At 39.5% G+C, this 26,443-nt stretch overlaps 1 protein-coding gene across 10 annotated transcripts in view; it reads left to right on the top strand.

Moving 5' to 3' along the window:
• Window positions 1-26,443, top strand: part of ABLIM1 (actin binding LIM protein 1) — a 208,641-nt gene that overhangs the window by 141,464 nt on the left and 40,734 nt on the right. For 5 of the 10 annotated variants that reach the window (XM_080403369.1, XM_080403375.1, XM_080403376.1 and 2 more), the window contains exons 7-10: window positions 10,198-10,285; window positions 14,806-14,864; window positions 17,237-17,299; window positions 23,941-24,018. In XM_080403369.1, the coding sequence (XP_080259495.1) occupies window positions 10,198-10,285; window positions 14,806-14,864; window positions 17,237-17,299; window positions 23,941-24,018 (288 nt within the window). The remainder of the gene's footprint in view (window positions 1-10,197; window positions 10,286-14,805; window positions 14,865-17,236; window positions 17,300-23,940; window positions 24,019-26,443) is intronic. The other 5 variants (XM_080403377.1, XM_080403371.1, XM_080403370.1 and 2 more) reach the window with 1 other exon arrangement.

Raw genomic sequence — 26,443 nt, 5'->3', positions numbered from 1 at the left:
AGAGTAACTTACCTGAGTGACTTTATTTTACTTGGTACATAGCTGTATTAAGAATTCAATGGCATGGTTGTCACTGCAGAGCACATCTTGTTCTCCTTTCGGAACAGACTGCTTTAGGGAAAACATAATACTCTATTTTGTAGCTCATATTGCTGCTTCTGTTCATCTTTTAAACCTTTGCATTGTGCTAGTGCTACCTGCTCACAATCATCCACGTCAGAGATACAAAATTAATAATGATCCCTGCACCAAAATACTTTCACTGAAAACAAAAGTTCCTCCAGTGTCACAGTCTTACCGTCGATTGGGCTGTAGGGATAGGGGTGAGAATGCACTCTGTAGCAATATAAAATTATTTCAGCCGCTTTTTGTTTCTCACAGACTGAGATCACCACAAAGAATGGGTAAAGTGGTGAAATATTTCTTTGCAGGATTGTGCTCTTTCATTTTTAAGTCCTGCTTTCAGTGGAGAGTTTGCTGCTGGCTTCTAGAAAGAGCAGGATAGAATGTAGACATGTCCCCTGTGAAAAGTAGTTATTGGGAGGAATGCAGCAATGACAGGTTTGAAACTGGAGAAGTGGAGACCAGCCTGTTGGGGCAAGCCTGTAGCTGTCACCTGTTTGTAATAGGCTCCATCCTGGTATTGTGCTCACTGCTCACTCAGGGAGGACTCAGTCCCCTCTTTTGTCTGCTTTGTCAGGGTACTTTCCAGGGGGCAGGGGGAAGAAAAGAGAAACAGAACCAAAGGATATGTCTGGAATCTGTAAGCACTTTGAAATCCACAGAACTAGCACCTGTCTTTACTAAGCAGGTGCTTTACAGATGAAGAAATAGGATACACATGAGTATTTTGTGGGTGATTATCTGTTTGAAATGGCCACCTGGAGCACAAAATGGGTAGATTTTAATTACATGCTCATACCACAGTAAAAAATTATACAGGTCTAATAGTTCTTCGGATAGATACCTGGTGTGTATGACATTTATGACAAGCCTTTTTCTTTGTAAGAGGGGAAAATAGGACACAGGAAGAGAAGCGCTTTTTCATCACCAGCAACACGGATACTCTGGCATTGAAACTGTCTGTGAAACTAGCTTAGGATGTTTTGTGGTTTACAGAGGTCTCTGGAATGAGCATTATAAATCATTTGAATATGAGTTAAAATGTTAAGAATTGACTTTTACATGTAGGATATGGAGAAAAAGATTTGTTATCCATACAGATCGATCTGCTGTTGCTTTGAATTCTGTAAAGTAGTTGCATGTTGGCTGGAAAATGTTTTTTTCCTAGCAATGAGGAGGGTAAGAACTGAGGCAGTAAAAGACTTTATCCAGACTTATCTTAGCAGCACCCTTGAACTACTGCTGCTGAGGCAACAATCGTGGAGACCCTGTACTCTGTTGAAAACTGAATAGCAGCAAATTATGTTAGGTATCCCTTTCTCCTTCATGTCCATCACCTCTTTCCTGTTCATCACCATAGTAATATGTTATATCATGGTTATTTTGTTGGAATAGTTTTCCCATGCTAACTAGAAATGTTGATTTTATACAGAGCTGAAGAAAACAAGGTGGGAAGCAAAATTCCTGTATCTTGGCTCTGACAAACATACTCTTACGGAGTGTTCATGCCAGTGAGAATTCAAAAGTATACTTGCATAGTTTTGCATCTGTAATTGGAAATCACATTTATCAGCAATGAGAAAACTGACAAATAGGACAAAAAATGGACTTCTGCCAAAAATGAAAGGCTCAGCTTTTAGCAGAGTACGTATTTGTGGGCTGACATTTATTCAAAGTTAGTCTATTTGAAAAAGAGACAACTATTTCTCTGCACTAACTGTCCACTGGTTACCCTGATGTTCTTTGATATTTCCATTTTAAAATAGTGTAGCATAAACACTTTGGCCAGAATTACAAAATGAGGATTCCTGAGAAATGTCTGGATGTAGTCACATCCAGGCTCATAATTATATATGGGTGACTGGAGTCAAGAGAAATGTGGTTATGGAGAAAAATATTTGAAGAAAATCTCTCCCTCCCCTAGATTGTCATCTGTTGCTTGTTGTTACCTCTTTCTGGAAGAAACTGTCAAAGGTAGTGAGTAGCATTGGAGTTCATCAAGGATAAAACTCATTCTTTAGGCTTTTTAAAGCATTTGCCGATCAGAATAGTCATAATGACAGTGACTTTTAGGATCAGTTTGCTACAAGAGCAGGCTCTAGGTACTAAAAGAAAAAATACTCTCTGCTCGATTCACCTAACATGTTTTCCTATTAGAACAATCTATGAGTCTCCCAGGTACAAATTAGCATAAAGAGAGTCCTTCATGTCTGCTTAGTTTCTTACGGACTACCTTTGTTTTATATTTTCTGGTTATATTCTACGGATGTCCTGGGTCTGACTTCAGGCTTAGTTTCTTTTCCTCCCTCCTTTGGCCCTCACAACTTTTATTTCTCTTTTGTTCTTGGGACACTCCCTCTGAACTGAATGCAGACATCGGAATGGAGAGCAGGCTTTGCTAAATCGCATGCCAAAGGTTGCATGGTTCCTGAAACAGCCTTCTGACAGAAAACTGGAAAGTCAGTTTTGTGTTAGATTAACAAGGAGATCAGCTGCAATTATTTAGGTCTTGTGGTGTGCTACATGGAGGTCCAGCAGGGCTGGGAGTCTGAGAATTTGAGTTCTCTGCTTGGCTCCGCTGCAAGCATGAATTTTGATCCAAGGTGAGTTTCTTCATCTCTCAAACTCGCGCTTGCTTCATCACTTAGAAAGTGGTTTGCACTTGCCCACTGAAGAGTTAACATGAGTTTTGCCTACTGCTACATTGACCTGTTTTCTCAACCTTCCCCATACTAGAGAGCCCTATCGTACTGCTGGACTCGCTGGGTCGGCACACTCAACCCCAGAACCTGGTGCTGCACTTGAGCTGTCTCTCTGAACCACAAGCCACATCAACAAAAGCTCCCTTCTAACAGCAAAACCCCTGCTATACCAGGAATTTTGCTGCTTGGCTTAGATGGGTCTCAGTCAACTGATTCAGCTCTACTGGAAATTTTTCCAGTGTAACCTTAAACTCTAACTATTCTGCTGGTTTGGTCCAGACCTGTGCTGCTTAGGAGGAGCCTGATGCATGTGTAAAAGCTTTTCTCTATGTAGAGCCCATTGGAATGGATTTTAAGGTCAGAGAAGTGGCTAAAATCATCTTGCTTGCCCATCTCTTTTCAAAATCATAGAGCTTTTCCACAGAAACCAACACAGAAAGCTTATCCTTAGGGAGATTATCCTGCTTTGTCCTGGCAGACTCCAGAGCGATTGTAAGGCCAAAAATTTTCCCTCTTGCTGCTTAAATTACCTTTACTTTTTAGAAACTTCACCTTATTTTGAAGTTAAATTTGTCAAACTTCAGCTTTTTGATGTTGTCATAGTTTTTCCAATTGAATTGAAAAGCTTATGCTCCTTCCTGCTGTTATCTCTTTTCTTTGCTTTTAATCACCTATCCATTGTGATCTAGTCATCGCTGAAGCCTCTCTCTGAATAATTATTTCACTCACAGCTGAAGATTCATGTTATTTTAATGGTTCTCCACTGAAGTCTCTTCTGTAACTCCACATGTACACACTCATCAGTATTATAATGATGATGTTGCAGTATCTTTAGTCAAAAGCAAAACCTTTTTTCTGCTTTTCCTTTATATTCTTTTTATACATTAAATGATCAGAAGAGCCAGGCCTTTCAGGTACCTTGAGAGCATTCTTCTGGGAGATTATTAATGATGTTCTCAAACCGCCTCTTTCAGTTGCTGTTGCCACAGTCTCACAGGGCCCTGCTTTCTTGATTTGCAGGCATATTACGTTAGATTATTAAAAGATACTTGTTTGGTTTAGATAGCTTAAATTAGCATTGTCTTTGAGACATCAGCAGATTTACCAGGAAAGGTTTTATATTCTTGTCCTAGCCAGTAGTAGAGGTACCTCATGCTGTGGGTAGGAGGAAGTGATCTCTGAGGTATCTGGCTCAGCTGAGCCTCCCCTGCTAACATGTCCATCTGCCAGAGAACTGCCTAGCTGTAGTTTTCTTAAGACTCTTGAGTACAAATTATTCAAGTCTTCTAATTTGTAAACGTTGATTCATGGCAAACACTATTAAAAAAAATCTTGTTCAATAGATAGTATCAAACAGGAAAAATGTCTTTCAGCATTGTCAAATACAGACCATAAAGATACACTTTGCCAATACTCCTGCCTTTTCTGTGTCATCTTTCATCATTTTTTATCCACAGCGCACAAGGGATCTTTGCCTGATCATGATTTTTTTAATCATGTTTTAAATAGACTCTTATTGTCTTTAAACATATTGCCCATAGTTATTTCTTTGTTTCTAGCTTTCTTATCAGTTGTCTTTATTTCTTAGTGACTTAGCCATTGATGATTATTTTTTTTTAGTTAATAGTAACTCAATTAAGATTTTTTTTCTGTGCATTGAACATATGGACCATGATTACTTTCTTGTTTGTAATTTAGAGTAGATAATTTGAGATGTTCAGTAGGTTGTCTTAAACATTCCTGGGTTTATCCTTTTATGGTTACTTTAAGAACTAGTAATATGTATCTTCCTTTAAAATTCCACATGCACACACACATATATATGTGTTTATGACACAGCTCTTTATTTCTGTCGGTCTATACATGCAATCAAATCATGATCAGAATGGAGATAATTGCTGATTTGGGGAATGCAAATAATCTTTTTATGTTAGAATGAGGTCTCGTATTTATTACCTGCTGTCAGGTGCAAGACTTTCTGATTTATGAAATAATTATTTTGTGGTTTTTTTAAGATAAAAAGAAGGTTTGTTACTGACTTTTCTAGCTAAATCTCAGCAGGGTGAAGTCAGCTATAGTTCTACTAAGTTGTTTCTCATTAAATAAATCGGTAATATCTCAGTGTTCCAAGATACTTCCCATTGTTTTGGAGATACCATTGCGGCACTGCAAATACTGCTTCAGTTAACGTGATCTGCTAATCCATATGCGTTGAGCTGTGTTGTTAGAAGTTCACCTAGAGGGACAGGCCAAGGGACTAACAGTCACTTCATGCAGAAAGCTAAAAGGACAAAGATGGTTGTTTTTCATTCTTGAACTCATATATTCCTGATAACTCAGTGGTCCTGTTACCACCAGACAAAAGAAAACGTGACCTACATTACTCGGAAAGTGGGAGATTTCTGGTGTCATGGAAGATTGCATATCATATGCATCCGGAACATAATTCACAAGACTTCATGCTGTCCCTTGACGTGTGCCTTGTAATTAACACTCGGCAGCAAACCAAACTAAGAGCTTTGCTTTGCTTTCAGCAGGCTAACAGCTGTGGCTGAAGTGGCTTTCTCACCTTGCTGCAGAGAGACTGGTCTCTCAACTGCAGAGCTCAGCAGACCTACACAACACTCTCAGTAGTCAGTAGAGAACTTTTGCTGGCTGGGTGAGACAAAGTTATAGTTATGCCAGTATTAGGCTGTTTGAAAATGCCCTTGGCGCTGTGTGAAGATATCGTAAAGTAGCTTTGCTGATTGATTCTGATTCCAAACTAATCGAGCAATATGAACGTGCATCTAATCACGTCCTTTAGATGAAGTATCTTTTCATGTCAAAACATCTGTGCTGGACAAAATGCATACAAGATGAAGAAATACTTAGTTCTCTAATGCTTTGTGAAGCCTAAATATTACAGATGACGTAGAAGGTCCACACCTATACTTATGAACTGGACCTGTTCCAGCATTGTTAAGAAATAGAGGAGGGTTTTGTATCAGGCCTTGCCAAATACTTGCTGTTGAGAAGCTAAAAAAAACATCTCTGCAATAAACAATATTTATAAGAAAATTAAATTGTGGATACTGGATTTTGCCCTGGTGCACCTAAAATAAGGGTAATGAAGGCAGTGAATTAACAGATCTGTATTAGAATGAAACAATAAAATCTAGTGCATTCCTCTAGATTGTTTCTGATTAACCACATGTTCAGTCACTGGAATTAGGTTTCTCTGTGCATAAATGTAACCCAGGATCCTAACAGAGATGATGTTGAAATGCTGGCAATAGGTAGTAAAGATGTGTTTGCTGTTGCTTTGCTCCTCTGTACAGCTCACAGTATTCTAACTGGCCACTTTGGGCTACTGTGGGTACACTTCTTAGCTGGAATTACCTTTTTAGAGTGGAATTACCTTCTTTGTACGACCTCCTGCTGTTAACTGTTTAAATAATACGAAGTTCTTAACTTTGGTTCGGTGTGTAGCGGTAGGTGGATTTGTCCCACAAAGTCAGAATGAATAGCTGCCATAAAGAACATAGTTAGTAGTTAAGCTTCTCACCTGTGTGCAACTTGCTCAACATTGGATGTTGCGGGAAAGTAAGAACTGAAAGCAGAGCTGACGCTGCAGTCACAAGCAACTACCAGTTTATTACTGAAGTAAGTCCAGTTGATATTCAGCCGCCATGAGGACTGTTTCTTCATGCCAACAGAGCAATTGCACAACTGGGGTTTTAGCCTGAATCATTACTCACATCTTTGCTATAAGGAAAAATTATATTACACACAGCTACTAATTGCATTGCTATTAGCAGCAACTAATGGGTATAACAATACTGTATGCTGATGGAATTAATACTAATCAGTTACAATATTACAGTCCATCTGTTAAGGAATATGCTAGCATGACATTGGCAGTCACTGTTGGAATGCTGGGAAGTATTTTTTGTATAAAAATCAGAAAGTGGGCATGAATCAACTGTGCAAGTGTTCATAGCAGCAGGGCAGATGCAGTTTTGGCTTACCCAAGACAGCACAGCAATCAGTGGATGGCGCCAAGGGTCTTCCATATCTCTTGCCTGCATGTTGTCATTCAGATTTACAGTCATGGCCTCACGCTCCATTTCCCACTTTCCCCCAGTCTTCTGTCTTGTAGCCCCATCAGCTTGGGAACTCCCAGTGTGAGCTCAGCTTCCCACTGCTCCATCCTGTCTCAGGTTGAATAGAAGGACAGACTGCCGAGAGCTGTTTCTATTGAGATGTTATGACAGTAGTGTTAAAAACAGCTTTAGAAGGTCCTAGTTTTAAAGATACATATCAAACAAGGATTTATCAGCTGAGAATTTTTTCAGCATTTAAATCACTTTACTCTTTCCTTCCTTTTGTAGTAATTATGGTAGATGTTGAAGTCCTTTAGAAGCCAGGTAAGCTGCACGCACTTCTGTATCTAAGCATAGATATTTGTAGTGACTTGCTAAACAGATAAAAGCCTGGGAAAAATGAGTGGACAGTTTGGGTCAGGATGTTATTAGAGGCAGATTTTGGTCTTCATAGTGTTTCTGCTGTTCCAGCTGCTTGTGAGCTCACAGAAGCCTGCAGAGAAGGAAACAATGGAATTTGATGTTATGCTGAACATCAAACAGGGTTGAAGGTTCTCTGACCTCTGCAAGTAATTAAAATAAAGCTTCACTGGAAAATGATAGGCTACTGCCACAGTTCCTGTTTAACAATTCACAACATTCCTTAAGGGGTTTAAAAGATGAGTCCAAGTTATTCTCTCTTCTGCTCCTTACTCCTTAAGAGACTATAAGAAATCAGGTCATTCTCCTCAGAGTCATGGCAGAACTAAATATTTGATTAGGTTTGTCTATCAAATGGGCCTATTATACCTGTTCATAAAAATTTTACAAAGAAGGAAAAGAAGGGGAGGGGGGGAATGACACACTTTTACTCTTAACTGCACAGCATTTTTTGTGGTATTTAGATAGCATTAGAAAAGTAAAGCTTTCTACATGTTTAATAGCTGTTTGTCAGGTAAATGCTAAGATGGCTTTGAATGGAGAATGAGTGCAGCTGTGCAAATGTAATGCAACAAATATGCACTTAATTGTGTCCTTTGGCCAGCAGAAAATGTCTGTTGGTAATTAGTTCTTCCTCTACCAGACCCACTGGCATGTGAGCTCTCCTAGCGGGATTCTTGTTATTGTTCTCTCTGGCTCTTGTTCGCTGTTATTCTGGAAGGAAGGACAGAACTGAAGGCATGAGTAATAGGAAATCTCAAGCTCTCACGTTCACCAAAGAGGAAAACATTTATTTAATCAGACTAGAGCTCTACAAGCACTCAGAGAATAAAAGTTAGTCTTGCGGGGAGTGAGGACAGAGTGGGGTGGACTCAGAAAATATAATCCTTGGCTTTTGAAGTACTGTTGCTGTGGGGTTAAAGCTGGATGTGTGCTTGATGCAGGTACTTTTATACTGGATTTCTGGGGCACATTGTGTCAGCTTGTGTACAGCTGTGTTTGTAGCTCCCAGGTTGGAGTAATTCTTGCAATACCCACCATTGCTTTCCTTGACACCTATGAGCAACAGTACAGTTTTGGCTTCAGGAACTCCCCAAAGGCATCTTGATAAAGTGAAGGCAAATGGGTGTTGTGCACATTGTGAAGAGGTTGGAGCATCAGCTGTGTGAAAAGGGGTTGTACAGGAGCTCAGTGCATTGTGTTCAACTGGTGCTTCAAATACCTCCCTACCTCCCAGCTTTTTAGTTTACCTTTTGAAGTGCAAGAGGTTTTTTTAAGCTTGATGGACACAGTGTGTAATGCAATGGCCATGTTCTGCCACCTTTCTTGTTCTAGACTATCGCACAGAGTTATTACCCCCACATTTAAGGGAGCCTTCAAAGTCCTCCGTAAACAGTATACGGTGGCTTTTAAAATGGCATTGCAGTCTGGCTTCATCAGCTAAGGAGGATTTGTATGTCCAAGTTGAAGTCATTTAAGAGAACAGTATGGTGGAAGAAGGCTAAAAATTGATAGCTGCTGAGCCTGAAAAGGTGATCTATGAAAAATTTGGTCTCTCATTATCAGCTATTATTAAAGGTTTTTGTATTGTTATAACACATAGTACAGCTTGTACTTTCATTTATGTTACCTGGGACGTGTCCTCTGCAGAATATACACATCCAGCTGCCCTACGTAGCCCATGATCCATGAATCCTGGCTACTGAGCCTCCAGACTTCATTCATAAGCTTCACAGAAGAGGTGATTATGTCATTTTATTCTCAGAACTGGTCATGAGGAATAAATTTCTGTGATGGTTTTCCTTAGTAGTGTTTCTCAAAAATATTTTATGAAGTTCATTAAATGTTAATTTAACCTTCGTAGATTGGGAAGCTGAAGCTCAGTGTTGCTAAAGACTTGATTCCCGTATAAATCTTGAAATTACCAGAATAAACAGAACCTTAATGCTATCTAAAATAATGTTAAAGCCTATTTTCTTTACATGAATATGCTATAATGCACGTATTGTGTATAGTGTATATCTATTCAGTAGTATATAGAAAATAAATAGAATGCGTATATCAAAGGTCAATCACGAATCAATGAGACTTGCCGAACCATGGGAAGCTACTCAAATTTAGGATCCATATATTTACATTACAGTGACACAGCTTTGGCCACTGTTCCTTCATCCCGCAGTTCTAAGGCTCTGGAAGTATTTGGTAAATTAGTACATACTACTACTTCTTTTAATCTAAATTTTTCTGTCTACTGTGTTCACATGGAATTTAATTTGAGAACCTATTTTAGATTTGTCAGTGTGGGTAGAAGATAAACAGGAAAGAAGAGATTGTATATTGTTATAAATTGATAACTGATGTTCTTCGCTTTTACTGCAAATACAAGTGCCAGTTGATTTAACAGAAAATTTATAGGCAGTGACAGTAATACAAATATCTAACTGCAGTGTGACATTCATTGCCTTGGACTTAGATGGAGATTTAAAACAGTGTTGGGCAAATTGTGGATAACAGATAGATTGTGATGTAGCCTCTAGCCAGGAAGTCCTTAAACCACTGATTACTTGAATGGGAAGGTGTGAAGAAGAGAAAAGGCTGTTCTGTATTTTCTTATTTCTTACAACCTTTTACCCCAAGTAGTCGCTGCTGGTCTCCGTTGAGGACAGGGTACTGGACTAGATAGACCTCTAACTGAAGCAGTATGGCAGATCTTGCATTCTCATCACTGTTTTTGAATGATGAGGGCAATATTTAACTGTAACAGGTGAACTAGAAGAGAAATGGCAATCATTTGTCAGCAAATGATGAGTGCACATAAAGCAGTGCAATGCGTTTGTCCCTCATTTCCCTTTGTTGTTTTTGTTTAGGCTGGTGACAAGCATTATCACCCAAGCTGTGCACGATGCAGCAGGTGCAACCAAATGTTCACGGAAGGAGAAGAAATGTATCTGCAAGGTAAGGATGTCTCCGTTCCAAAACAAGAAAATCGGACTTTGTAATCTTTCTGTTACAGACCTCAAGAGTTTATAAACCATCCCTGTCTAATACAGGCAAAGAGCGCTATAGCCATCCTATCTTCAATAATGCTCTTGTACTTTTTCACTTGAAACCCTTTCACTCTAGTAGGTGGCCATAACAATGGCTTTGTATTGACTCTACACCCTAGCTGAGGCAGACTGTGTTTTCAAAAGCTGTGTAGCAAAAAGGAAACTTACTAGGCTGCCTCTTAATTTGGCATCTCATGGGTAGCTTACCACACAGACTGGTATATGAGATAGCAAAGTGAGAGGGTTTCCCCTGAATTCTGTGCTCTTCTGGATCACTCTCCAGACTAAAAGGCAATGGGAAAGCATTTAGAGGCTGCAGTGAGCTTGTTTTGCATCGTGTAGGTCTCATTCCCCATGCGCACTGACAGAGTGTCTCCTCTGGTTCTTAATCATATTTGTTTGTCTTGCCTGCTTCCCTTTTATCTGGTCACATCTCTCTTTATTCCCATTTACTTTATTTTTATGTTTTTCTACAGTCACTTCTTTCTTTTATGTTAATTTTCATCTCCACTTTCTTAATAACACTCTCACGCTTGCAGGTATTGCCAAGCACATTTTTTTGGTGGTCTTCACATAAAAAAGAACATGCTCTTTTCTTTGATTGAAAAGTATCCTTGATCTGAATTCTACCTACTCAATGAGAAGGTAGCACATTAACTACACAGCTACGGTTATTTTTATTACTTGAGGTAGTATTACAATTAATGTTGGTAGAAAGATGTATAATACATGTTTATGCAAGCCAGAAATCAAGGTGAAAAAGGGAGATACGTGTTGGGATTTTATATGTTGTACTTATGTTAGAAAACTTGCTTGATATACCTGAAAGGGCTGTAAAAGAATAGGAAAAAAATAATGCAAGTGTGGTTGCAGCCATCTTTTGAAATCTTGAGAAATTCTTTCTGGAGGAATTCCAGAATAAGATAATATTTTTAAGGAATTCCTTTGAAGCTAACTTGTGTTATTTTGTAGCTTGTCCTCCCTTGCAGTCCATCTCTCTCATCTCTTGCTGACCTTACACCGCAGTCATCTTATTCCAGCTGTGCACAGAACTGGCTATCGAGTTGTGTAGCAGCTCTGTATTGCAAGAGCAAGGAGAGGCTGAAAGAGGGCTGGGTAAGAAGTACTGCTTTCTGATGGCACATTGGAAAGACTAATTTGAAAGCAGCAGTTACAGCACCTGACAATCTTAGTTTCCTCACATCATCATATGATAAAGTACAGGCAGAATTCAAGATGAGCCACCAGTTCATCCTTTGCTGTTATTAATAACAGCTGTTTGCAACTGATGCCATTTCCACCAGTCTATCAGAGAGTGGGAGATCATCTTGATTGGGCAGGCTGTGGTGTAGATTTCTGCAGATCCAAATAAGACAGAAGGCATTGCTTCTACTTAAACAGGGCTAGATTTTGTCCTGGCCAAGTTCAGGTGATATGAAAAAGGAGAGGAGAGACTCCTGGCTCCTTGATCTGCCATCATTCTTTTCTTGGCTGTTATCTCCCTTTCTGTGTTTTTGAATTAATGTTCTTCATGCTCACTCTGTTTCAGAGTGTCAAGCTGTTTTCTGACTAAACATTATTCCTGAGTGTGCTCCAGACCATCCTGCCAAAGCTTTCCTTGCTTAATTCAGCATGCTTGTAAGTGCAAGGGACCTAAAAGCCTTTCCTGTGCAGAGCTCTCAGCTGAAATATATCTCCTGACTCCGTCCAAACCATTTACCCTAGGGTGTAGAATAACAGGATTCCAAGTACTTATCTGAAATAAAAATAAAACACCACAATGCTAAAGCTAGAACCAAAATCACATTATGGATAAAATATATGAAAGTATATTTTCAGCTTCCATCTCACTTCTAATTGTCCTTTCCACAGGACATAAAAGCATTGCTTTGTGTAATAGGGAGACCTGGCAGGTTTGTAATAGCCCCTTGTATCAGAAATGTGTGGGAAACCTGCAAATGGATGAACAAGAAGCCTATTTGGGGGTTTTCTGTGTTAAGACTGGTTTGAGTAATGCTAGCAGAAGCACTCTGGCTTTGCCCTGTTCCAACACAGGAAAATGAAAAAGAAGCAGCATCAGAAACTTTCACTTTCCCATTGACCTCCTAGTAATATATTTACTGTAAGGACTGTCCCAGAAGACTGTTGCTGAGCTAGGATGTTGCTCAGCATTTAGAGGGATGTTTCAGTTGATTCTCACACAGGCTTGCAGCCTTGTTCAATGTTCAAATAATAATGTGAGTTACTGATTTTTAAAGCTGTATGTTGAAACAACACAAAGTAAAAAGCTTAATAAATGAACATGTTGGTTGGTTTCTGCCATGTGAGCAAACAAACATTTGTTAAGAATGGGAAGAACCACAACTTGCTGAACACTTTCTGGTGGGAAAAAGAGGGGCGATGCAGTTTAAGAATTTGTACCGTTCCAAGCGTTTCAGAATAGGTTGGCATGCTTGGATGAATGAAGTGTACAAGTTGCAGGTGGCTCAGAGTTCAAGATCATGAAAAATATTTACATTGAACTTCTTAAGCCTGCTTTATCTGATTTGAGTTTTTTAATGTCACCTATTTCAAACCTCTGATTAACCATTAGCTAAGTTTCACCATGAAAATGACATTCAGACTCTCTTGCATTTCTTGTTCGCTTTCAGTAGCTGCAGTACTCTCCTGGGGTGTCCCAGGTGTCCCTAAAATTGTGCCAGTTTGTGCTAAATACTGCCCCAAAATGCAGTGACAGCTTTTTCTTTGATGGTAGGGATAGTTTAATAGAAACTAATCTGAAGTACAAAGGAACAGAGATAATTTTTCTCAGGGTCACACACGAAGCTCACAGCTGAATTTGAGAGTTGAACCTAAACCTTCTTAGTTCATCAGCATTATAACGTGAACTCCCATCCTCATGAGTCCTTGGTTCTGTCTGACCTCCTAGGCGAATGCACAGGGCATGTGTGCTTCTTCTGATCCTGTAGGCTCTGTGGGGTCCTGGCCCTGAGGCTGCTGTTTATTTACAGAGAAGGCAGTTGGTACACTTCTCCCTGTTGTCTGACCGTTTCCTCATGCCAAATGCACAGTTTCTTCTTCCTCGGCTTAGACTCAAAGCCAAACATCTCAGACCCTTGATCCAGAGTCACAGCATTCTCTTCAGTCTCCTGGTGATGCTTATATTGTGTACTGCTGGGAAGTGAAATCATTCCTGCTGGTCCTTACTTCTGTACCAAGCCATGTAAGGGTTTGTTACAACAAAATTTCCAGGGATCCTGACCCATACCTCTCCTGGGCTCCCAGGGTGAGGTTTCCTCTGACTGCACTTGAGCTAATAGTCACCCACAGGAGACTTGGACTTTGCTCTGTTTGGTTTCTTTGTGGACAGAGTGAAGAGGTGATGTTTCCCCCTGCAGACAGACGAGGCTCTGTATTGGCTTTGCAGTGACTGGAATGAAGTTTGAATTTTGCTTCAGCTGCAATCACTGTTAAAAATAAGTATGAGCTTCTACTGCGTTTCAAGTTGGCTAATACCTGCCAGCAGCTTCCCAGCGGTGATCACAGTTTACAGTCTGTTCCAAAGGAGAACTGAAATGGGATGGAAGTGCTCCTTGCCCCTGACACTGCCCAGCCCTTGGAGACAGCCAGATATTTCCATTTTTACAGCACGAGAGAATCCCATGTTTTGGGATGCAAACAGCAGAGACCTTGCCTTTTGTAGGAGGATGTGTAGCGGGAAAATGCCAGTGCTACACATGCCACTGACCCTGCAGAGCAAGGGGTAGACATGTGTGCCAATGGCAGGTATGGTACGCTGTGATCCAGGGAGAGGCTCTTTCACATGCTGCTTTGTACCACCTGTGTCATACTGGCTTTGAAGTTGGTGAGGTACAGCCCTGACTGCTGCATTGTGCATTTTCTAATTTTTGTTTTACTGTTGCATTTTGCATAATTGCAGGGAAGAGGTGATCTGACTAACACTTTACAGTAACTGAATATGACGCCTATTGCTCAAGGAAGTCATAGGACTTTCCCAGTATTAATGGACTTATAATCAGATCTTCCTTTTTATGTGTGGTGCAGTACGTAAGGGGAGAACAGGTCAGGTAACCGTGGCTCAGTTCTTTTGTTTTTACCCTCAGTCCTGCCCAGAGTCTTTCAGTTCCTCCAGCTGATGCTTGCAGGCTTCTTCGCTGCTTGAGGCTGTTTGAGTTTTAATCAAGATACTGTGCAAAGTGCCTCAGGAAGAGACTGCTGTAGATGGGCCAAGGATTTGAATATTTTTTTGTTTCACTTCTATTTCTCATGAGGTAGAATTGAATGTGAATTACTTGCAAAGTTCATACAGATTCACCATCTGATGCAATGGAGGATTCTCTTTAATAACTGACTTGTCATGACCAGAACTCATCTGCTTTGCTCTGAATAAAGTTTTTCCTCCCTCAGGTTCCACTGTCTGGCATCCCGACTGTAAGCAATCCACTAAGACTGAAGATAAGCTACGGGTAAGCTGAATGCATGGCAATGACACACCAGATATTTTGTGCACACAATAACTGGATGATGCTTTTAAAGAATTACTTTTTCCATGTTTTTTTTGCATTGCGGTCACCGCTCTGGCAGAATAAATCGTGGAGGCACTTCAGAGGTATTTTTCTGATTTTTTAGGCTCACCACCTTCACATATGTGTCTCAGTGCACTGCCTTAAAGACAGTGCTATTTACTGACATACAGACATGGCAAAGTCTCTTAAGACACTTCATATCTCAATTATTGTGAAAGAGACTTTGAAGGAGAAAATGTGAATCGGGCAAATGCTTTGATATATTTTAGTATTTTTGCATATCTGTATAATTGCTCTATAGTTATCCCCTGTTCTGCCTGGTTATTTACAGCATTTAGACAATACAGACTCTCCTTCCTTTGCCAGCCCAGCCTAAAGTGATCCCAATTTGAATGCAAGAAGACCTGCAGTTACCCTTGGAGTCACATCAGTATATCCAGAAAAACTTTCTGGATCAAGTCCTTGATGGCAATAATGCTGCACCAATAAATGGTGGAGCCTAGCTTTTTGCATGCACCAGGCAATTCTAAGCCTATAGTCACTAATTAATCTTCTGGAAAATTTACTTTTTTTTGATGTCTAAGTTGCTCCTTTGAACTTTTCTAATTTTTCTGCATATGAATAAAATGTCTTTCAGACAAGGAAACTTAAGAGGTACTGGCATGGAGATACCTCGGATATCCTGTATGTTGTGTTCTATGTGTGACTCATGCACAGGGAGCCACATCCTTTAGAATTTATTCAGGTGCACTGGTCTGTAAAATATCCCCTGCAGAGAATTCCCTGTGATTGTAGGCAATGTGCAGATAAATTCTTGTTGAGCACAGTTCATGTTAGTGTGGGCTGTACTGATAATGCAGAAGTGGCCCTAGATGGGCATGTGATCTAGCATGGCCAACCATCCAGCATTTGCACATTGTTCTTCCCTGATTTCCCATGAGAAAAGGGAAAATTATGCCAGTCTGGATTTTCTTCCTAATTTAATAATTTGAACACAAGACAGTGTTTTGGCCCTGCTGAAGTGCCAGCATGCTTGTGCTTTGTAGTGAACGGTTGGGGTACAATACCTGCTTTTCACTTGGACCCAAGAGTGATCAAAGCACTCCTGACTACTACTGTGGCCTTTACAAACCTTCTTCAGCTGACCTTATACATCAGTCGGCTTATTTCCATTCCCCATGGAAATGGCCAAAGTCCTCTGCAAATATTTTTCCTTTTTTCTGTCACACATTCAAGCATGTCAGTCGTCGTCTACCTCAGCAAATTTTAATTGGAGTCAAGTAAATTAATTCACCCACCTGTAAGACTTTGCCTAAGTGAATTCTTGCAGGAAAATGAAGCGAAAGAATGCATATTAAGGGAACATCTGAGAAATGTTACAGCACAGCTATCCAAGGTGGATTTGTTCCTGGATGAGAGCTTCAATGCAGAGGTTTAATATGCCTTTAAAAGGCATTGACAAGGCGCTGTGCTGTACTGTACTGTAGAGATGGAGAATTTTTAACTTCAACTGTACATCACAGATTGTGTCTACTCCGGTGCAAAGTCAGAGCCCCTACCTTAAAATCAGTTTGAGTTCACTTTGACTGACACATTTTGTTCTGCAGCAAACAGGTAGGTACAGCAACAAGTGAAACTGGGGGAACTATGTGCTATTTGAACATGTTGCCACTAAATTATGAACTGTACTTTGACTTTCAATTTCTTATGACATACATTTAGACATGATGTGAGAATTGCAGTCTGGTTTGTGAGTTAACAAATGCATGATATAGCCACTTTCAGGGTCAGGCCTGGATTTTGTGGTGGTTCTGCAAAAAGCCAGTGACAAGGCCTATTTGCTCTGCTGGGTTTCCTTTCCCTATAGAGCAAAACAAAACAAAACAGAAAGCCCTTTCATTGTTGAAATACCTTAGAAGTTTTCATCAAGTTCTGTTTTCTCTCAGTAACTGAATCGTGATGTAAACTAATCAGCATTCTAGGTGGTCAAGATCTGAGAGGGAGTTCATAAAAACAATGGCTTCTTTAGATCTTCTCCTCGCTGGATTTTTATGGAAAATTACAAAGCCAAAACAAGCAGAAAATAAAGCAACCATATGTATGTTACAAAAATATTCATGGCTTAGAGGTTTTTTACAACTGCCTGGCTCTTAGTGATTCTGCAGGGATCAGTAAGCAACATAGGTATCATAATGCATGGATTATTACCTGTCAAGTAGTAATTAGTAACTTGATTGAAAAAGAGCTTAACCACTGAGCTGGGGAAACTGCTTTCCTTTTCACTCATTTTTCCTTTTTGTGTTTCATGACAGCATTCCTCATCTGAGTTCTTTTATCCAAAGAGTCTGGTTCTGCGCAGGCCACGCTCTGCAGAGGTTTGCTGTTGTGTTTTCATAGTGTTGATAACGGTCTTCTTTACTGAGAAGATTCTTCGTTATTGTCATTTGCTGTGCTTGCTACTACTATTGCCACACAGCTTTCCTGCTATCACTTGCCACCATGGTTACTGACGCTGTATTTTGCATCATGTGGTGCAGTGTTGTTTGTTAATTCTCACATTTTTTGTTTAATGCTTAAAAATACATATTTTTTTTAATTCAGATGAGCTTTTGGGGGCTGTAGTATTGTTCTTCCAGTGTTACAGAAAGTTCTTCTAAAACAAAAAATTAGACTGTAAATATAAAGCAAATTAAAATGGTGAAAAGGATCTGACTTTAAGGTGATGGCTAAAAAGAAATAGTTTTTCATGAACAATGGCTCATGTTTTCAGAAAAAAAATGCCATCAGTTAAATCAGTTCCTTTTTTATATGTATTGAGCAACTACCCATGAATACTGTAGTTGGGAAAATATTTTAAAAGTTGCAAGTTTGGACTTGTTCTGTGTGCTGCCAGAGAGCATCTGCCTCTCTCTGATCTGGGGCACATCCACATCTGAGTTGGGTGGATGGAAACCTAAGAACCTTGTCCTCTTGATTCTGGACTATCTTTCTACTTTCAGACTTCCTTGAGTTTGCTTTGCACCTAAAACCACCACCCATTTCCATTTCTTCTCCTTCAGGGCAGTGCTTATTTATTAGTTGTGTCTGCTGGGTGTAGGGGGGACACATGGCTGTACTGCATGCAGGCACACCTGAGGTAGTTTTCACCCGGTAACGAAGTAAAAATGTACTGGTACGGACTTCATACAGCCTATCAGTAGTCAGACAGGCTGATAGAGTCCATGCCACTGGATTTCCATTCTGTCTGCTCATGCTGCCTTCACATCTCTAATTGCAAAGTAGACATAGTCCTGTCATCAGCCAGGGCAGGATGTTTGTTAGGTGCAGTCTGCAGGATAGTGTTATATGGTTGAATCCAATGCTGTGATTCAGTGGGAGTTAATGCAAAACTTGTACCCTTTGTCCTGCACAGTCCTTTAAGATGTTGCAGTGCATTCACCACTCTTGAATGCCGCGCTCTGTTAGCTACAGATCTATGTATCAAGAAAACACAGCTGTAAAGATGTGTTATCAGTGCTCCTAAGGAGAGGAATGTCTCTGCAGTCCTAGGCTTTATGGAATGAAATGTTAAGTCTGAGAACAGCCAACTGTGGGACCATTTAACTTGCCTTTTAGGCTAGCATAGTGGCTTTTTGCACTCAGCTTAGCATGCACGAGTCTGAGTTTCCCATATTGAAATCCAGGAGCCTTAGGATTACAAAACCCAAATCCTCTCCAACATATTAGAAAAATATGCAAGGCAAACTATGAGCAGTCCATGTCAAAATAAAGGCATTTTTTGTAGTAGTCTTGCTTTGTAGACTGTGTAGGATACAAATACCTTAGGGTCAGGTGAATATCCTCTTGTGTAAATTTGGACAGTACTACATTCTGTTTAGATTTACATGCTGATTATACAACATGTAATTCAAGGCAGATTCTGCCTTCAAGTGTTCTTCTTCAGAGTGGACACAAAGATGCTATCATTGCTGTTGCTGTAAAGGTGGGAAAAGGCTTGAATCTGCATGAAAATTGTAGGTTGAAAATTGTAGGGTGAAGTCCTGTGAATTCTCAGAGATGTTTGCTGTTGAATTCTGTATGTTCTGGACTTCCCACTTTATTTTCTTCTGTTTTCCTCCTGACTTACTCTTGATGAAGGCTACGTTTGCATGAGTAGTCTTGTAAAAGTTTGTTTGGTAGCCACATGCCTTCAGTGATTATGTGCTGAAAATTCATTCTCCTCCCTGGCCTTTGTGTCTAAGAAAGGAAAGAAAAACCAGTGGTAACTTACTAATAATGTGTGTCTGTGTGAGTTTGAACTAAACCTGTTCTCTAGTTTCCTCTTGATGCATACATAGTGTAGGGTTTTTAGGCAGAGAAGTAATGAATGCATGCATTTGAAGGAAATACTCTTGTAAGGAGAAGGGCATAGTTAAACTAGCAGACAGGCACAATGAATGCAGTAACACTGAGGTGCTTTGTTGGTGTTGTACATGGCTGCTGAAAATTACTGAAATCCACAGGAAGTGTGTGTTTAATGAACCAAACCCTGGTTCCAAGTCCTAAATACCTGCTTCATCAACTGCAAGGTTTTACAGTTAGTCAGAGTAGCAAGTGTTATGAGAAAGCCAAATTTCTTGCTATTGCAAGTTGTGTCTGCCTATCAGAATAAATTACATCCTAGTCTTCTATTAGTTTATTTATAAACATGCTTCACTTAAAGTATCTTCTGAGGTTTAGAGAATTTGCTTAAGCTATAATGTTATTAAGTGAAAACATATTCATTCTTCTGCAGCTATTATCACCGCCTTGCATAATGAACTCTATCAAAAAACTAAGGCAGGTACAGTAAACAATGCTGATGATGCCTTTGTTAAACAATGGTGCATCCATTTGGACAGATGTTCTTGGGATCAGTTTTGATCTGGTTGCCTGTAAATTTTTATAGAGCATGAGTCTGAACATCTGTATTTGGGAACGCCAGAGCCACCACATTGTAGCAGCATCTGGATGATGTGAATGGCTCTAGCGTCAATTTATTTTTTTAAGAAGTTATTTATTTAGAAGATGTGCTGTGCATGATGACATTGACAAACTGAGGTAAATTCAGATTAACATCTTAAGATTTGCAATCTAATAGTATAATAATCAATTTGGAGCGTATGCATGGGTGATATGATAATTGAGCATTGACATTCACAGTGAACCTAATAGGATGAGCATGATGGTTGGTGTTACCTCTGCCAATTTGAAAATGAAGTTGGTAAAGAACTTTTGCATTGAAGACAAATGCATGGAATGAAGAACAAAACCATGAAAATAAGAAGTCTGTGATAAAGTGGGAAATAGAAGTCTTGCAGATACTTCGTATGCTTTGTGACCTAGTTCTTTCCTTTGGCTTCTTTAATGACATGCATGAATTTTTATTAACTGAATTTCTGTTGAATCTTTTTCATATACTTCGTAATCTTCCTGTATCTGGTACAGACATCCCTTATTGATACATTTACTACAGTTACATATGTCTGGGTGGAAAAGGAAAGAAAAAAAGCAATGACTCTTTTACTGTCAGAAAATGTGGAGAAAGGCCATGCACCACAAGAAAATTAAAAGAAGATCAGTTCTTCATAGAAATCTGTTTTAAATTTCTCTATGCCAAGGTGGCATTATGAAAAGCTCTATTCAAATCCTTCAAGAACAAGAGTAATCATATAAAGAGCGGTCCAGATCTGTTTGTAGAAGTCAGGCAGCTTAACATGTTTTGTTGCTGGGAGTGTAGAACAAGTGTCACAGGACCGTTGTGATGGAAGGAAATACCTTTAAATTAATGTGCTCATATTAAAGGATGTTTTCTCTAATTTCTTTACCAGTCTTCTTCCAATAATATGTGCAAGAGATGTTCACATGATGCCTCCACTGAAGGTTTGGTTACGTCAGGGATAGCCATTATTCCTGTTTTATCTGTGTTCTGATCAGTTCTCCTTTTAGGTGGAATTTACACCCCATTGCAGTTACATCAATAGAGAACTTGGCCTCCAGTGTGTCTCTTGCCACCTGTTTAAGATACAAAGTCACAACTGTGGTACACAGGGTCAGGGATGCTCAGCTGCTAATGAAGATGTAATATATGATCTAATAAAAGCCATACCCCATCACAGATTTTCAGTCTGGAGCTATTATATGCCTCTTCGGAGAGGAGCCAACCATAGCAACTATAAGTATGCCAGTAGAACAGCTTATATCAAGGAATCTTTAGTGCATGTTTGTTAAGGCAAGCAGCAGAAATATTTTTAAGTGCAATGCAATAGTCTTTAGGGGAAAGTGCAAAACTCTGAAGGATTCCAGACCACATGGGAAGCAGCAGAATAGGAAATAACTATCTGCAATGGAAACAGTGTGTGTAATTCAAAACAAAAAATAGGGTAAAGTGAGGCAGGAGGGGTGAGAGTAGATGTAAAAGTCCTCTTTTTCATGCAGTGTCTTCAGGGGGTTGTTGTAAACTTAAGCAAGATACAAGACTGGGAGTGAGTAGAGGAGCAACAGGTCTGCTTGGATTAAGCTCCTCAGGAGAGGAATGGTGTGTGCCCAGGCAGTGTGGAGCTTTGCAATAGATGGTAAAATGGATGTACACAGGAAGAATTACAGAAAATAGAAAATTGGTTTTAAAGGGTGTCATACCTGGCTTGTTATGGCCATGTTAATGGGATGGCAAGGAGTAACTTGGAGCAGAAACACAGTGAGGAAATGAAGAACAGGTGCTGTAACTTGCCAGTCCGTCTGACAACTGCCCCTGTACTCCAGGGTTAAGAGCACCTAAGAAAGTTGTTAGCAGGACGTGACTGAAACTGTCTTCTGAAGGTATTGAACTTTATTTAGTAAATTCAGAAATTATAAATACAAGTGAGTTTTCCTTTGCTGTAAAGGTTTTTAGCAGTGACACTGAGATGAGACTGAGGAGGTGGACCAAAGGTGGAGAACAACTTGTTTTCTGAAGTGATTATAAAAGATCCAGGGTGAAGAGCAGCCCAGAGGGCCTGCCAGCTGGGAAGATGCCATAACTGCCTGTAACACTTTTTTTCCTACAACAGGGAAAATTGAGCAGACAAAACAGACAAGTATGTCTGCCAAAAGCCAGAGGTAACAGGCACCCCTAACAGTACCTCAACTACTTAATACTGTTCTCTATGTTGTAATGAAAACAATTGTTTTCCATAGCAACTGCAGTAACATGCTACATGTGTCTCCACTCAGGCAGTGCTATGGAATGGCAGAATGGAAGGGGGAATAGGAAAAAAGTGTTTCTAAACAACATTCAGGTTTTCCAGCTTAATTCTTGTCACATTTCCATGAAACAAGTGGTTGTTGTTGATTTTTTTGCTTTGATTGCATCATGGGAGCAGCTTAAGGGCAGCTGAGAAATTTCTGTTCCCTTTTGAGAGTAGGAATTTGCAGCTACAGAGAGAAAAGGAAGAAACACATAAAGGTCCAGCTGAGAAAGTGTTCTCAAACATGCTTCGGAGAGGATTTGTGATTTTGTCAGTCCATGGCCACATGTGCTCTCTGTTTGATCTGAATCTTCACATTTTTTGGTGGAATATGTTCAAAGCCTTTTATTCTTCTGACCCTCCCTGAATGTGATGATTTCACTTCCACAAATGAAGTGAAGAGAAAGCTCATTGTATAAGCCATGACTAGTCTTGAGCATTTTTTATGCGGATAGTTCCAATAGCTTTCCTGGGAATGTAATAGCCAGGAAATGAAGGGTAGAAATACTCTGAGGTCTGTTGAAAGATCCTCTCAGGAATTATATGCTGAGAGATAAGAAGGGTTCAGTAGCCTGGTTTTCTTCAGTCCAGGTATTTCCTAAGAAAAATCAGTGAGCCAGGCTGTCAAGCCTTGTTTCTCTTCAGTGTGTGCCTGAAGGTCCCTTAGTTCAATGTCATAAGCTGGGGAGGTACGGACTTGTTTACCAAGATTTAATTTTTAGTGTCTTTGAAGTATCCCACTGCACTAGTGTTATCGGAGTCATCTGCTGATGCCTTGCATTGTGATGGGATTTAGCTCTTTGCAGTCAGTCAGGAAGCAAAAATTGTTGATGGTTTCTCAGTTGAGTGGGGTATCATTGACTACCTTGGTGTGTTTGTTGCATGCCAGGTTTAGGAGTAATTGCCACAGTAGCCTGGGTGACATTTGATCAAACAGGTGTTTTTCAAATTCATCAGGTTTTCAGGATCCCCACATCTCTGTGATAGGTTGTTTTGTCTCCTTTCACGAAACTTCCTCCAAGGAATCATGTCAGTTTAGTCCTGATGAAGTGCTGGAAAATCTCCTAGATGTGTAACAGCACTCGCTCTGTAGGGGTGTAACTGTTCTCATGAATTTCAGTTCACTGAACATTGTCATTAAACATCAGAACTTCTGCAACATGGGGAAACATGAAATGCCAATCAAGAGTTTAGCTTTCATGTTATATCTAGATTGTGCTGCAGATGTAGGGAACAGCTCCAAGCCAAGGATTTCTGGTGCTTCTACTTAGAAGGACCAAATCCAGTTCTGTATTCATAATGGAAATCCAGTGATTGAACATCTGAAAAGTAGTAATGTGTGTGCTGTGCTCCTCTCAACAATTTTGTCTGCTGAACTACTGATACCTTTAGCTGTTTGTGAACTAATGTTTTGATAAAATGACCACCAGGACTATCCTGGATTGTATTTTGTATGGCTTCTTGCAGTGTCTCTGGCAGGTGTTGTTTGATTTTGTTCATTATTGTTGTCAGTCTTTTACATTGTATGATTTAGAAAAACTCTTTCCCTTTCACAGCACTCCTTCCCTTACCAAAAAAAAAAAAAATCCCGACAAAAAAAGCACACTTGCCTCACAAGATTGTGAAATTTGCCAGAATGTTTGCATTTGTGTTGACATTTTTTCCTGAATTCAGTTAATTTCAAAATGTATGAAGATTTCTTCACTTAAAATCAAAATTACCCATGTTAATGGCTTCAGGTTGCTCTGAAAAGTTATTTGTTGTTTTTTCAGCCTACGAGAACATCATCGGAAAGCATTTATTCCAGACCAGGTTCCAGTATACCTGGCTCTCCAGGCCACACTATCTATGTAAGTATTCCTTCTGATGAATAAGCTGCTGTTCCCTTGCTTGCACAAGAAATACTCCACACTGAAATATGTAACTTTTCTACTGATGCTAATGCCTTTATTTAGTGATTAAATTGTTAAAATTCTCGCCATCAGGTTTTATAACTACAGAATTTCAAGAGCAAGGGTAGGCCTTTTCCAGGACTTGTTTACCTTAGAAAGATACAATAAATCTCTTGAAGTCACTTGGTGATGTGAAGAGGGAGAGAAAGCAGACAGGTCATTTGATTTTGTTAGGGGTTATGTGAGGAGATCTGTGCACTTCGATATGCGGTTCGTGATAGATCTGCTGTCTGCAGTTGCAGGACATGGGGAGGAGGGTCAGCTACACTAAAAGAAGCCTGGCTGATACAACATCTTCCATTTCAGAAGTCAAATGTTTTGGTTGTGGAAGGAAAGGTGGTTTTTATTTAAGAATAAAAATTATATTAAGCATCCTTCTTTTACTAAACAGTGCTGAAAATGCAAAGCTACTGATAGACTATCTGTGGTTACCTGAAATGTAGAGTTCAATGCGATTCCCTGAGTAATCAAGCCTCCTCTTTCATTAGAGGATGGCTTTCACTTCTTGGCCTCATCACTGGTACCTTTTGAGCCCATAAAATCTGAGAAATGAGAAGTGGAAATACACTAGCAGAAGGTTGGCCTGGAATGTTCAAAGGAATAAAGTTTTTATCCCCTTTTCATACTACTTTTCCAGGTATTTCAGTGTTTTAAATGTCAGTACTTTTTTTTTTTTTTTTTTTTTTTTGGCAGAGAAGTCTATAGGGTCAAAAAAAGAAAAAGTCGTCTTTGTGGCTGTACTAATCCGGTTCTAAGGAGGAAGAGCATGAACCCAGGTGTACTTGGGTGAATAACAGTATAATGCAGCCTTCTCAAACTTGCTGTATTTCCATGCATATAACCTACACTTCCAAAAACTCACATCCATTTAAGAGTCCTGTTCCTTGAAAGCTCATATAACCTTTGTACTCATATAAAACATGCTGTCAGATAACCTGTGGAAGATAACAACTGTGGAAGGAAGTCACAGGAAGGCAAGTTAGTGAGAGTCCCTTATGAGGAGAGCAAAAACGAAGGTATGCTGGGAAGAACAGACAGACTGCAGTCAAACTTTCTTTTCTGTTACCTATGCATAATGCTGAACCACTGATTTTATAGATAACCTTAGGATTATATGAGTGAAAATGTAGTGTAAGACAGAGACATTTATCAGTTACATGTATAATAATGCAGAAAAAATTACAAATCTCGGTTCCTGCGTTTGAGTTAAGTACTGGTTTTTCAGTGCATTTCAACAACAGCAACAAGAAACAGCTGATATAGTAAAAATGTTTACACTGCAGTTATCAAAACACAGAGCATGTCTTGGAGAACTGCCATTCTACTGGTAATACCAACTTCATAAGCTGTAGCTTATGAAATCTAACTGCTGCTCAACAGAGCAGTCAGTAGGGCAACACCAGGGTCTACATAAGTATCTACAGTAATTTATACTGGATTAAGACATATTTGCAACTCATTAACAGACTGTGGTAAAAATATTACAGAAATAACATACATTAATATACCTATGTATTTTAAGGGTTGAATTGCCTTGAAGTATTTTGTTATATCTGGTGAGTAAAATCTAAACAGATTTGAGGCTGTATTTAAAAAGTGAATTTCCTACCTATTTTGAACCTTACTTCTCTGTCAGAAAAGTTTTGTATTGTTTCTAATTCATGGCATTACTTAAAAAACACCAAGGCCAGTGGTTGTTAGGAGAGCTTGGGAAGGCAAATGCACTTTAATCTGAAAATACTAGGTGCTAGTACTCGGGAAGAGTGGAACTGAATGTGAGTAGAAACAGATCAGCCTTGCTTCCGTGTGCAGCCTATGTATTCATCAAATGTATTTCTGTAAGGTAGGTAAAAATGTATGATGATTTTTTTAAAAGTTTTAAGAAAGAAAAGACGTTAGCTATGTAAACTATATGTAAGGCCTCTCTCTAGCTCTTTTTAATGGGTACAGTTGTCTTTGGAACTGATTTCCTACTTCTATTTTTTTCACTAGTCAAGAGCTCCTTGCAGTTTTAGTGAAAAAAATAAGACAATGTTAGGACTATGTAGTACGCAGTTGGTAAGTAACATATGCCTTAGTCAGAAGCTTGGGTGTAGGTTGAGTGGTGAGTGCAATGTAATTTCGGTTGGGAGTTTGAATACCCAGTCCTGACAAATAGTCCTGCTTGCCTTTTTATTTCCTTGTAATAAGTTGTTTTTCCTCTCGTGTGCACAATTACAAGTTGAATTTCTGTCTGTGGTCTTCTGCATGGAGTCCTCTCATAATCTCTGTAATCTGCAAACTAAGTGGATGTTATCACACATTTTACATACGGGAAAACAAG

This window comes from Falco punctatus (genome assembly GCF_963210335.1).
Source record: "Falco punctatus genome assembly, chromosome: 9".
Classification (NCBI taxonomy): Eukaryota; Metazoa; Chordata; class Aves; order Falconiformes; family Falconidae; genus Falco; species Falco punctatus.
The sequence above is the reverse complement of the archived record's forward strand: the minus strand, read 5'-3'. Positions and strand labels throughout refer to the sequence as shown.